The sequence below is a fragment of the Branchiostoma floridae genome, chromosome 17, assembly GCF_000003815.2.
Source record: "Branchiostoma floridae strain S238N-H82 chromosome 17, Bfl_VNyyK, whole genome shotgun sequence".
In the NCBI taxonomy this organism is placed as follows: domain Eukaryota; kingdom Metazoa; phylum Chordata; class Leptocardii; order Amphioxiformes; family Branchiostomatidae; genus Branchiostoma; species Branchiostoma floridae.
In genome coordinates this window covers 12678344-12693031 of record NC_049995.1, presented here as the reverse complement: position 1 = coordinate 12693031, position 14688 = coordinate 12678344, and the positions used below count along the sequence as shown (strand labels likewise).

The window sequence follows — 14688 nt, the reverse complement described above, 5'->3', positions numbered from 1 at the left end:
CACATCAAGTTCACATGACAGAACACAAACATGGCTTGTATAGTTAACATGTGTTTTTAACACATTTGAAAGTCATGTAGATCTTCTATCAAACAAAATTTACTGATTGTTATAAGAAAATAAGTGTCCTGTTATCTAGGGTAAGAATTAATTATCTGTCTGGCAGCTTCTACTGTAAATTTGAAAATGTTTGCAACTTGATTTTCAGCTGACCTCTCAAGCACAAAATAAGAAGCTCGCTGTATAGTTATATACATACTGGACAGATGCACTTTCCTACATTGATTCCAATGTATGACTGAAGGATACACATGCAAAACCCATTGGAATCATAGCTAGTATCCTTGAGCAATTACTAGTACTCCACCCACAGAAACACAAGGACCTGCATGCCTGCTGCAGCCCAGTCCTCCCCTTAAGGAGTTATTGATTACACAACACATCGAATCACAGTCTCTGTTATTGGCAACAAAACCTAACAAAACCAACAAAACCTAAAGCAAATATTAGGAACCCTCTGACTAGAGAAAAAAAGGAAGGATACACACAGGAGATACTCTTCTGCTGGGTGTGATTCACCTGTGTTTCCCCTGAGTTTGACTATTGAACTGAGTTTTGGAAGGGTAACAAACACCTTGAAGTTGTGTTTGCAATGTATCACTCCTGTACTACATAATTGCATATTCTAATTTCTATACACCTATTTTGTACTTTGTGTAATAGTTGTTGCCATACATTGTACCATGTACAAATGTCGTGCAATAAAGTTCTCTCTCTCTCTCTCTCTCTCTCTCCTTAAAAACACAGTGAAAACGTTTCTGCTTTTAGTTTTACTGCCCAACAAAAATAAATGAGCTTACAGTACGTACCCAAGCCGATTCCCAGCCCTTGACAAATTTGTAGTCCTTGACTGGATCAAGGCCTTTTAAAATCATAGGTAATAACGTCCTTGGTAATTACTATCAAATTAGATAGGAAACAGGCTAAGGATAATGGCTATGTTTAGCTGATGTTACGAGCAGTGTTCTATTGCAGAACATTCCCTTTTCATGAGGTACAAAAATGGGTGTAACCGAAAACTAGAAAAAAGGACGAATTCCTAACTATTGATACTATCAATCTTAGAATGTATGTAAAACCAACATCTGTTACAATTTTGTTGTATAATACTGGAAAAGAGGTACATGTAAATACTTTTGATTACTCAATGTTCTATATTGTACATATACTGTAAATGTATTTAAGTTCGCGGGGATTTAATTTCGCAGTAGCAGGAAAAAGGACTTTTCGCGGTGGATTTAAGTTCGCAGTAACACCATAGACTGCAGTCTAATATCATAATAGAAAAATGTTCGCGGTGGTTTTAAATTCTCAGTAAAGTGGTCACCGCGAAAACCGCGAACATTTCTGCATTTACAGTATGCATGCGTAAGTTGCAGTCTCAACTTTGGAGAAACTTAAAGTAATTGACTCTTCACAGAGACATACAGATAAACATCTAAGATACTAATCTGTAAAAGCTGACCGTGGGAGTAACGAAGTCCAAAAGACACAAATTATGTGTGATAATACCAAAGTATGTCTGTGATAAATAGAGAATAGTACCTGTGTTAAATGTTTCTTACCAGCAAAAGATAATGAGAAGGTACTAGTAGTGGCCTGGCTGCAGTACTGGCATGGAACAATATGATGATAATGATGACCAGCAAAAGATAGTAATCATCCACTAGTACTACTAGTAGATATGTTTGTGAAGATTACTCGTAGACTTTGCCAATCAAATTTGTCAGTAACTCATGCGTCATGCTTTTTCACAGACAGACTGAGACTCCCACAGTGAGACAATGGCTGATGACATCATCGTGGAAGCCCTCCAGGCATGATGACATGACGACATGAGTGTGAAAAAGTATCCAATTGTACTTGCGTGCACATGCATGTGCAGTTTTAAAAGGTCTCGGTGTCAGGCCTTTATTTGCAAGTTCATACGAACATAGGGGACATACATGTGACATTGAACAGTTTATATATGGAACATTAAATTTTAAAAGAGACTACTCGAAATTTGAATACTAGAAGCACCGGTATACATGTGTAAACATCTTGCCATGCTTGGTAACTGAGAACATCTACTCTAAGAGGGTCTACATGCTCTTTTACGTAAGGCGTAGACATCCTATTTTTATTTCCCGTAATCCGTGGGGAAAACCATCTTATCTACGTTATTCGTAGCGAGGCAACCAAATTTAGCAGAATTGCCTTCCTTGATTTAGCGTAATACGTAAGGGGTTGTTCTGAATTCAGCGTAAATCGTTGTAGGGACCCCCATGCAGACCCTCATCTAAAACAGTTGGAACCGCAATTAAGCACAACTATCACTAAACCCTCCTTTCTCCTTCTGAATGTGAATTTCAAAGTTCTTAGCAAATACCATGAAACAGACATGTGCGAGAGAGAGAATGAATTTACAACACAAAATTTGCAATGTCAGTGACACCTGTTGTCCAAATGTTACAGTTACACACTGGAAGTACATGGAGAACAGAAGTACTATACTGAGTATGTGACTACATGACACATGTTTCACAACAGTCTCTAAAGCATACTGACTTAGTTCTGCTCTATTAAACACTGAAAGTCAACTTCACTGGCACAATGGCTTTGTGGTTTAGGCCTAAGGGATGTTGACTCAAGACCGCAGGAGGTATTGTATTGAGTTAGAATCCATAAATTGTCCCGTCACGATCTTGCGCCTGTTGTATTTGCCACATTTTGCTAATCTCCAACCATATCCACGGTGCGTAATGTATATAGTATCAAACTTAGCGGGGCCCGTTTGACTCCCTTAACCGGCTATACTCCCTGGCCAGCTTTGATACTATCTTATGGCACCGTAGGATCTGCTTGGAGATTAACATTTTGCCACATCACCATGTACATTGCAACAAAGAGCATTGACTCATAATGACTGGGATAAAAAGGAATTAATGTTTTTCAGGGAACCACTACAATACCTACAACTGATACTGGCATGACGTAATCTTTAATTTTCAAAACTAGTTTATACTAGACCTACACACACAATTGTAACAAGAATTCTTTTACAAACAACTCTTAGAAATATACAAATTGCAACCACACACACTACATATATTGTCTGTTGTTCCCCACCAGTCGAGTGTAGACCTGCTTGTTCGATTTACGGTAATTTGGAGCAGTTTCTACTGATCCAAACATGGCCACTCATAGTCAAAGGACTACGCAAAAGCAATGCAATGCAAACAAGTCCAAAAAGTAGTTACTCAAGCAACTGGATATGTTTTGGAAATAGTCAGATGTTTCAGACAGCCATGATCTGCTATATATCTTTTGTCAGTGACACTGAGTTAAAACTATCAGTGTTACAGAAAGAGCAGGTATATAACAAAAAGATAGTATGAATGGATATGTCTAACTTTAATCGACGTAGGTTAATATTTGTTTACTAGCTAAGTAATTTGGAATAAGCCCTCTCACAGAGATCAGAACGCATGTGCGGTGACAGGAATTCTAGCTAATATGTCAAAGGTAAAGGCCTTGAAAAAGAAAACAGTCCTTGTTTGACAATTGTTTCAATTTGCATATTTAGTACAACGTCCAGACATGTTTTGTTTTCTTTTTCTGGGCCTTAACCTTTGACATTCCTGTTCCTAAAATTCCTGTTGCCACACATGCGTTCTGATCTCTGTGAAAGGGCTTACATCCCTTTGTCTAAAATTATGACAATAACTCAAACATTTTCTTTAATTAACAATGGTTAATTGCAAATCACGTAGACAGTACCAATTGTAGTACCAGCCCTCTGATTGCATGTGAATAGCCTGTTGACCTAGTTTGATCTGTCTAGTTCCTTGTCTCTGTTTACACTGCCTATGCCCCAGAAACAGAGCCTGGTACACAATGGTTTGATTCCGTTTCAAAACTCCAGGTGTGAGACTTGCAACACCTGGCACAGTTTCCTTAAACAAAACACCTTTCCATATTCTAAAAGTTGCAAAACTGCTCTCTTATTAAGCATCTTGTATGTAGCTATCTGAGTTTTTGAAAAAAAAAAAATCTAACCCACAAATGCGGCCAGATCGGCTTCATTTTGTTGATTTATGGATTATATAATCAACACCACATGCACGAAAACAAAGGAACCACAACACAATTGCACAATGCACCAAAAAAGTTCCCGCCAGACTTATATCTTACCTTTACGATGATTCTGGTTTGTCTGTCATTCGTTGTCTGGATTCCAGCGAAGCGAAAAGGAAGAACTTCCCAGATAAAACCGGCTGTGCAAGTCACTGGTGATGCATAATAAAATGTCTCTCTGGCCGGTTTTACGCGCTTAGCCCATTTCAAAACAAAGAGCAAAATGGAATATTCTACTACAAATTAGGGAGGTGAGGGATTTGCTTTTTAATTTGATTTGTTAATAAAATCAGTTTTGTTAATAATATAACATAACAAGATGTACCTAAATTTTTTTTTTAGTTTGTAAAAGCATTAAGTCTTATTTTATTGATTATTTCGCTTCAAAGATTAGAAATAGTTGTATTTCAATCATTATATACCCCCTACATAGCTAATAGACTCGTCTAGTCCTAGGAGCAAATCAGAGGCTCCTTTACAATGAATAAATCATAAGACAATGCAATGATAAAATTTGCAAATGTTAAGGCGACAATGTATGCATAAAGTCGGACATATCATACTCTCAAATAATACAATAAAATTACATATTTCAGGTGCGAATTGATTCATTTCATCACTAGTATCTGAAACATTTAGTCGATTTGCTACGAGTTCTGTGATTGGCTGATACCTACCATCTGCATGAGACAAGATGGCGGCCAAATTTTGTGGTGTTTTCTGAGCGTTCTCCAAGTTTATCCTGTTTCTGAGGAATTCGGCTGCTATTGGATAGGTAAATCCCCATGCAAAACATAGAAGCTATAGTTGACTTGTTTATTTGTTGTTTATGTGGTTGTTTAGCGCTGGTTTTGAGTGATTTTGTTGGTGATTTGTTTTCCAGAGTGGGGAGGGCGAACCACGCTGTTTCTCTGTGAGCCAGCCCGCGACCCGGACATCTCTGCAGACGATCCTTGTGTTTGTTCACCTGTGCGTGAGGAGGAACCATGGCACGATCACGGTCTCCTGTCAGGAAGAGTAGGAAGCGGAAAGGGAGGTGTGTTATTTGTGTGTGTGCATAATTTTCTTAATACGATTAGATTTCTTTCCGTGGAGTGTTTGTAGCGTTATGCATAATCATAAATTGTTTTGTCAAATAATTTCATCCTGAAATAAATTGTGCTCACGGATTTTACATCCTGCATATAAGTGTGGGAGAAAGTAGATAATTTGTATGCTGGCCGCCTCTGTGCAAACATCTGTGTAACCAAATGATAGATAATTTGCTAGTTGAAGGCACATGTGGTTTAACATTCATTTTGTAAGAAATAATTTTTTGTGAGAAATAAAAATTTTCTTGTCTTAAGCATGTCAATCTAGAAGTCAGACTCATAGTGCAACGTGGCTTCGCTACAGCATGTATTTTTGCCAATCACATGCTCCCTGCCTTTTTCCCCTAGTAGATAAGTGAAAGTGTGTTGGTTCTCTTGCATGCAAAATTTTAATGCCATAAACTCCCACATACCAGACACATGGCTGCCAGTTTTGCATCCCCTTCTGACAGGACAATGCGACCATGACTACATGACAAAGATTCAAGTGTTAGCCTCACATGTCGAATCTCTCCATGTGAAACCTCTAGATCTGTCCTTCAAAAATTGGCTACTAGTAACAATGCAGAATAGTATGGGTGACCATCCGATGCGCCTAGCCAAAAATGTGTATTTGACAAAGCATCATTTTTTTGCAGGATCTTATTTTCATCTAGTTTTTATATTTACTATTCTCTAGCATTTCTAAGACTTTGCCACAAAGTCCTGGACTGCTAAAGTTAGACTGCTCTTACTTACTCTTAGAAGTGTTAGTTAGAGTGACCAACTTTTGTTTGTTTCTCCTCAGCCGATCCAGGTCACGGTCTTATTCCTCTCGCTCCCGGTCAAGATCACGAAGCCGCGGTCGTCGCCATTCCCCCTACCGGAGGCGATCGTCACCAATCCAGCCGTTCCGCGGGCGTGGCAGGGGGCGCGGCCGCGGATGGAGAGGGCGAGGGAGGGGCAGAATCGGACCGCTACCGCCAGCCAGGGGGTTCTCACGAAGGTCACGCTCAAGGTCGTACTCCAGATCTAGATCCAGGTCTCGCAGACGATCCCGATCGCAGCGCCGATCCAGAACGCCCAGGAGATCCCGCACCCCACGAAGGTCCCGGTCGCATTCGCCGAGGACCAAGCGTCACAGGTCAAGGTCCCGCTCCCCGCACCACCACACAAGAAGAGCGTCGCACAGATCCAGGTCACGATCCGGGCACAGGTCGCGATCGAGAGGCCGTGATGCCCATGCTGCGAGAGCCGGCTCCCCGCCTAGAATCGCCTCCCACCCAGAAGAGTGGGAGCAAACCTACCCACCTGAAGATGAGAAGAAACCGCTGCCCCCCTCCCCACCGGTCAGGAGCCAATGGGAGAGAGGGGATGGGTACGGTAGCGGTGGCGAGCACACGAGGCCCGAACCTGAAGGGAGATGGAAGTCTCCAGCTCGACAGAGGGGAAGCTTCTCCGCAGAAAGGGGAGGGTACCCACAGAGGAATGTGTCGCCCGACATGGGGCGGAAGCGCACAGGGAGCTACGAGGATCTGTACGACGTTAAGAAGCCACGGGGAGATGCCTTATCTCCGGAGAGGTTTCGAGAAGATTTTACCAGAGAGCCTCGCAGGCGTTCCTGGGAGAGGTCGCCTCGGTTTGACGAGCGGGGAAACAGAGGGAGGTCCTGGGAGAGAAATGAAGGGCCGTACCGTGACGACCCTCTTCCCCACGAGGTGGCGGAACGTAACATCCCCTTCATAGAAGACGACTACCCGGACCGAGAGCCGATACGCAGAGGGGAGAGAAGCTCTCCTGTGCCATACGAGGAAGGTGACGACTACAGAAAGCCTGCAGAAAGACAAGCATGGCCGCTGCGAAGCGGGGAGGCGAAGGGGAGAGAGCGATTCTCCAGATCACCGTACAGAGGGAGTGGTGGTGGGAGGGACTATCCTGAACATGGCCCAGAGAGAAGAGAGTATCCTCTAGCCAAGCCTGCTGCTGTAAGAGAGAGGGAGGAGTCATTCAGGCAGGGCTCACCGCCGAGAGCGCAGCATGACAAGCCCCCAGCACGTGTCAAGGCTTCTCGTAGATCCGCTGAGGAGGGTAGTCAGAGGTCACGGAGCTCTGACACAAGAAAGCCTATGCTTGAGGAGAAGAAGCGTTCAGGAGGCAAAGGCAAGGAGAGAGAAACTTCACCAGACAGACACCACAAGATGAAGACGCAGAAGAAACGAGACCAATCCCGAGAGGAGGGTGGCAAAGGGCGAAAAGAAATAGAGAAAAAGCATACAGAGGGCAAGAAACACGGAAAGAAAGCACAAGCGTCATCCTCAGATAGAAAGGGGAGGCAGGCCAGCAGAAGTCCCCCGAGAAAATACAGCAGCAAACATAAGGAAAAATCTCCCGAAGAAGATATCGTGGTGTCGGTCAAGGGAGAAAAGAAGGGAGGGAAACCACGGAAGGAGGAGCACCTCTCCTACAAGGATGTGGACTTGGAGATGGTCCAGATGACGATCCACCGCACTGTCCACCAGTCATCCACCATCGATCCTGACACTGTCGTCGTCCCGCGGAAGCCGAACGAGGGCCTGCGCCCGATATCCCAGCGTCCCGAGTTCAAATCTCATGTCCCCGTGGCTGAGGCTGATGCTGTACCGGAAGTGAAGACGGAGAGGAGAATCATCCAGATCTTAGACGACGATGATCTAGAGGATGAGCCAAGGCGTACGGAAGGGAAAAGCAGCGTGTGGCGAAGGCTGGAATCGCAAGGAGGGAGCGATCCTCGTAGAGTTCGACACCGCTCCAGAAGCCAAGAGGACCGACTGGGCCACGGGAGGAAAGCTTCGCCGCAGCATAGAAGTTTAAGCGACAGATTCACCTCTCACGGGGACAGCCGAAGGTCTCCTGAAGCTGAGAAAAGAGGCTACAGTCACTCCGAGAGAGATGACTACAAGAGGCGCGAGAGGAAGTTTGATCGGAGCGGCTCCAGCGAGCGAGAAACCCAGCACGATGACGGGAGAAGAATACGCGACCCCAACGACTTGAGACAAACCTTGGTGCGGAGGCGGCAGGAAAGCGAGAGCGATTACTACAGCGATCACCACCCGGAAGACGATCGGAGGGATCGGTCGGGAGAACGTAGACCGGAGTTTCGGAGAGATTCCGGGGAGAGGGGAGGGTACCGAGGACGGGGGGACTGGCGGGGGCGAGGGGACTACAGAGGAGGGTTCAGAGGTCGCGGCGACTTTCGGGGGCGGGGTGACTTCCGAGGGCGAGGAGACTTCCGAGGCAGAGGTGACTTCCGAGGGAGAGGTCGGGGACGCGGGCTGCCCAACTTCTCCAGCAGGCCTGACAAGTTCCAGGACGACTGGCAGAAAGACCCAGAAGCCACACCTAAAGGAGCTTACTACTATGAGGTAAACGTATGTTATGTCTTTGAATTATAAACATTCATTAGAAATTGATGTGTTGCGTATCTGTTGCTTATAACAGAACAATCATTTATTGATTGAAATGGGCACAGTTTGATTTCTTATACCAAGAGGCAAAGAGGTATTGTTAAAGGCTTGACTGTGTCTAGCTGAGTTTTTGTTTCTTACTCTCCAAGCGGAGGTTCAGCTTCAGCTGACATGTTTTTAGGCATTTTTTTTTAGTTGGCTATTTTGTAGCATTTTCTTTATGTCTGGTGGCAGCAAATGCCTGATGAATATGCCTAACGACATGCCAATAAACAGCTGTGTCGTTTTCTTTATGTCTCGTTGCCAGCTTAAGTCAGATAAAAATGCTAAAAAAACACATTAAAAAACAGAGCTGAACCTCCCGTTGGAGAGAATGTGTTGATGTGATTTAGGCAAATACTGGAAACTACTACCAGTAGTATTACAACTACAATGTAGTACTAATCCGAACCGTTTGTTCCTCTTTACTGCAGCATGATGATAGAGACAACCCTCCTGTACGCGGGGCGCCCTTTGACCGAGAACGAGGCCGCGGCAGGGGACGGGGCTTCGAACCCAGAGGGCCAAGGTTCAGGGGTCGTGCGCGGGGGTTTGGAGGGAGAGGTCGGGGGTCAAGGTTCAGCCCCCAGTGGGAACATGACAAGTTTGAGGACATGGACACCAGCAGGTCAAGAGGGAGCAAGGACCGATCTCGAGAGGTATGATCGTAGTTGACATCTAAAGTCTTATACAGATATTTTGTGGGAATCTTAGGCCACACCAATTTAATTTCTTGGTTCACGGATTCGCTCGCTCCTATTTTTTGGAAAGAAAAATAAAAATAAAAATTACCACTCAGCAAATTTTCACCATTAATGAAACCATTCACCAACTTTCTGGAGTAGCAAATTGGCCTTTATATTATAAGCTCCTTAAAGTGTGGGTACAGGTGCTGTTACTGTACAATGATAGTGTTTTTGTACTTTTTTCAAGCTGAAAACTTTTTTTCTTTATGTTTTGGATTAGCCGTTACCTTTACCCCAACCATTTTACAATTTTTATTTTTATTTTTATTTCGCCCTCTCGCTCCATATTTTTTATGAAAAAATCCGTGAACCAAGAAATTAAATTGGTGTGGCCTTAGTAAGATTCTTTCTTACATCACAGGGTACAACCTCTGACATCAAAGAGCAACTAGTGTGTGGTAGTGTCTCGATTTGCTTCCAACATCATTCAGGGAGATCAGTCACTGTGTATAATTATAACCTGGGTTTTGTCTATCAGGTGGCAGTATCTGGATCATCTGAAGCTAAATGTTATTGTCATGGCTTCAAGCAGTTAATTGATGTGCAGTGTTCTAAGAATATGTTCTGTACATTTGAAGACAATACAGCAGTTTAAATTAAAGCATTATTGTTTTGATGACACATAGATACTTTGTTTGTAACACTAACTTTCCTGAAGGAAGCAAGTACTGAAAATTGAGGCTTAGAAAATACTCTTCCATGAGTTTGCTCTGTTAGAAATATTTTTTTTATCATGAAAATGAAAAAAAAAAGCAAAAAGTGTTTTTAAAATGTGGGTATATATCGTTTTATGTTGCTCCAGGAGGAAGATAACAAACCAACCAGCACCACCGGCTAGCTGAACACCCCTACTGAAGAGGTGGTATCACCCTGGAAATGACACTTACCAAGAACTTTTAGTGTTTTGACTCTTTAGACAGGGGTTGCAGCTGTTGTTAGATCATGAAAGAATACAGAATCATCTTTTGTTCCTCTTTGATGCAGTGAAGAGCTGTATAGTTTTGTGGTATCAAATGAAGATGATAAAAGCTAGTTTACCCTGCATAAAGGTAACTTCTGTTATGAAAAGTTTCTTGCTTCATGCTATATGGAATCAGACGTACATACATTGTATGATATAAACTGTGCAATGGTAAACTTTATTTGATCATGTAAGTGGTAAAAGAAGTGAAGTTAGCGAGACCTGTACTATGTTTTTACTTAGCAAAGGAAAAGTCGAATTGGCAGAAAAAAATAACCACAATGTTAATATTGTTATGCTATTTTTCTGCCAGTGAATAGTCCATTTTTTTTACTTCATTTTTTAGACAGTTACAGAAAAATGTATCCACGTCAGGTCTATATTCACCCCACTTTCTTGTTTACTGTTTTTAGTCTACCTTTTGTACATGATTGTATACCACTTACATTTTGCTTTTTTGTTATTGCTTATAAGTTATGGCATTGCTTCAGCATTTTTGGAAAGATCTTACAAAGCTGCTTACTCAATTCAGTATAGATGTACCCTAGTAGTGTACCTACTGGACAAGAATACATGGGTTGAGTCATGTGTGGTAGAATTCATTCAGGGCTCGAAATACTTTTTTCTGCATGCCTGCACCGGTGCAGGTAACATTGAAACTTCCCTGCACCAAACAAATTTTACTTGCACCACTCTAAACTTATGAATTATGAATCATACTGAAATTGTTCAGGAACCATGCATTCCTATTTTTTCTTTCATACTTTATCAATGCAGCACATACCAATCCATACACACCTACATCATAGGACATTTATGTATAAAACCCAGTACATGGACCAGTGCAGGTACACATTAGAAATACCGGCACAGCCCCAATTTTACCTGCACTAACCTGCATATGCAGCAGGTATTTCGAGCCCTGCATTCTGTACTAGGATTAGATTTGTAACTTCAAGACACAAGATTTTCAACGTGGATCTAGAGTTAAGCATAATTTTTTGTCAACATTACTACCACTTTAGTGCTATCAAAATTGGGTAGAATCAACTCTTCCTTTGTGTTTGAAACTACTGTCAGGTCATACTACATGTACAGTCATACATCTTTCTCTGTTGACTTTGTTTTTATTTTATTTTTCTAAAGTGTGATAAACAATTAAATGAGAGGTTGTGGTTGGTATATTTGTTGATGTTAGTTTCTGTAAACTGCTTGTATACTTGCCTAGTACTAGTATCCAGTATGCGACTGTAAGACTTGTACAATATGAAGATTTTCTTTAAGCATTGTAAACAGGAAAGTCATCAATATGCAACAAGTATACACATGAAGTACTTAAATGTTTGCGTTTCTTTTCAGAGTAAATGTCTTGAGAAAAGAGACAAATTTGTTGCCTTGCTTTATTATAACTAGTATAGTAACAGTCATGTGAGCCCTTTTAAAGCCCTATAGTAAGATTTTAATCTAGTTCTAAGAGAAGAAGACTGTTAAGTACTAGTATTCTAAAAGTAGTATTTGCAGGTCACTGCCTCAGGAGCAAGGAAATAGTTGCTGACCTGGTACTCTGGACACCCAGGCATGGGAAGAGGAGGCCGGGAAGGCTGGCAGCAACATACACAGACATGCTCAGGAAAGACACGGTCCTTGAAGTTGACGGCCTACGACGAGCAATGATTGACAGGGACGCATGGTCTGCCATCACAACTCGAGACTGGATGGACTCAACTTAAGCAAGTAAGTAAGCATTTGCTTACAAGAGAATATGCGTTAGATATGGAAACATGGATGTCATTTGCATAATTGATGAGGAAAATAATTGTTGCAGCTCTTTTCATGGAAAATTTAAAATACGTTTCATATTGAAAAAAAAAGTGTAGGGTGCAGTAGTTTAGATTTGCAGCACAGGTTATATCTGACTGTCTCTCAAATAAGGCTTTCTACCCAGCCTTCGACAGTTTTGTCCGTACTACTTTATCTACCCGCGCCATACGTCGAGCATAAATGCTGTGTTCTGCTACCATAACTTCCGCTGGTCAGGATTTTCAAAACTCGACTTTTTGGACATTTGAGGTAGCGGGCTGCTATGTTGGGTGAAATATTATCACATCATGTATTTTGATGCAGCGACGACGTTTTGAGTTTCTTCTTCCAAAAATTTCTTAAAATCATTTGATATCCTCTTGTGTATTTTTTTCCTTTCAAGTCTTCACCTTTCTTACTTACCTAACAGCCAGCCAGTGATATATTTACATTTGCCAATTAAGAATACAATTATCTATTCTCTTTAACTTTACTCTCCAAAGCTTCGACATATTCAAGGAATAGTCGAAGCCATCTCCCAGTAAAGTATACATTTGAAAATATAACGCCAGACAAATCACATAAGAACAACAACTACAAGTTTATTCAAACCAAATTGGAATGACATTATGTTCATCGGCGTTGTTATGCCAAGAATTGTCGATTGACAGCGGATATTGCAGTCATACAAGCAGCAGTAAAAAGAATACTGCTCGCATTCATTCGTACAAATCCTCACAAAATCGTGACCAGTGTTCAAAATTTTCCCAAATTACTTTTCACTTTGGTCTGGTGGACAGTACGGACATGTAAAGGGCATCAGACGTGAAATCATGTACTTTTACCAAACGTAGAAGTCAATGCTTTGTCTATTGTCCCTACAGCGTCATTAACAAAAATTTGCAATTGGTGATGTTGTTTTGATGAACTATCATAATTATGATACATTAATTTGACTTTACCCTTGTTGTCTGCGCTTTCTACCAATTCCAAACTGACAAGATGTTATCACATCACATCTGCTGTCCATGTAGTTGAAGTTCTGATTATCTAAATAAAATTAATTCAATGGATTACATCTGGGCGTTTTCAATAACGTTTTTAACTGTAGAGCTTTGAGATAAAAGATGAGTTGAATTCTAAGTCTTAACGATTGTTTAATACTGCTTTCCTTATTTTAGTCATACCGGTAGAATGATTTCTTTTAGTTTCTTTAACCTGAAGTGGTAGTTTTAAGATTAATTCTTTCAAAATCAAGCATGTTATAATTACTTTCTCTTACTTTAATGTTAGATAATAGGATTTCGGAGGATGCCATCAATAAAGTTAATTTTATGTGACCTCATAGCCACCAAATCACCCGAAAAATACAACATTATGACACATGGCTATGCTTGTTTACGTCTACATTTCATTATCAGTTACTTTTTGTTTGATGGTATGATCTGCATTAAAATCAGTATTGAATATCTAGGAGAAGCTAGAACAGGTACTGAACTTTTCTGTAACACCCTTTTGAGTACAATATACTATATGATATGACTTAAGATAAAAATTGGGAAAGAGGGAGATTAATGTTTTGAAGTGTCGTACTTGTTGAAATCTGACAAACATTGCTTACGGCTGTTACAAAGGTATCAGAGCAACTTCAACTTGTAGAATTCCAAGACCGCATACATTCGCCAACTGATGTTAACCTTGCAAATGGCTTGTTTTAGATATAACTCTTTTCACCTTCACTTTGCTTCTGAATCAGTAATTTTCTCATTCAATTCATTTGCATAATGATATCGCCTTTCCTCACTTCTCAGTTTTATATGTATATGCCACAAGTAATTATAAGAGAGCCCTACCATGGAATGCAGTGGATTTGAATTATTGTTCCAAATTGTCTTAATTCAAGCTATCTATAGGCCGAAAATTTTGACGATCCGGCAATCCCTTCTTGAGTTATTGAGTTAATTATGAAATTATCTACAAAACCCAAAAAATATTATCATCCTTCCAACCCTTCTTGAGTTACCATCTTTTAAATCTTGAATAATATCGGTCCCTACGGTTCCACAAAGAGCCAATGGGGTTCAAACCTATACCACTTATTGTCTTTAAACTATCTACGCCAGGATAAAAAATTCTAGGGTGCCAATTACCAAACCTAACTGTGGCTTTCCCTTATCACTACCCACCTTCCAAATATCACACGTAGCTCCTACGCACACAAACACTCACAACTACAAAACCAGAAGAATCACCCACCCTACGTATACCACACACAAACACTAATGCTCTCTCACTCTCACTCTCACTAGTACTCTCTCTCTCTCTCTCTCTCACACACACACACACACACACACACACACACACATACACACACACACACTCTCTCTCTCTCTCTCACACACACACACACACACTCTCTCTCTCACACGCACACACACACACATACACAC

At 41.4% G+C, this 14688-nt stretch overlaps 1 protein-coding gene across 1 annotated transcript; it reads left to right on the top strand.

Moving 5' to 3' along the window:
• Nucleotides 1-4806: 4806 nt before the first annotated feature.
• LOC118404577 (serine/arginine repetitive matrix protein 5-like) lies at nt 4807-11814 on the top strand. Its single transcript, XM_035803754.1, has 5 exons — nt 4807-4954; nt 5063-5215; nt 6058-8650; nt 9166-9390; nt 10280-11814. The coding sequence occupies exons 2-5, from the start codon at nt 5166-5168 to the stop codon at nt 10313-10315; spliced, it is 2904 nt and encodes a 967-aa protein (XP_035659647.1). The 5' UTR covers nt 4807-4954; nt 5063-5165; the 3' UTR covers nt 10316-11814.
• Nucleotides 11815-14688: the final 2874 nt, after the last annotated feature.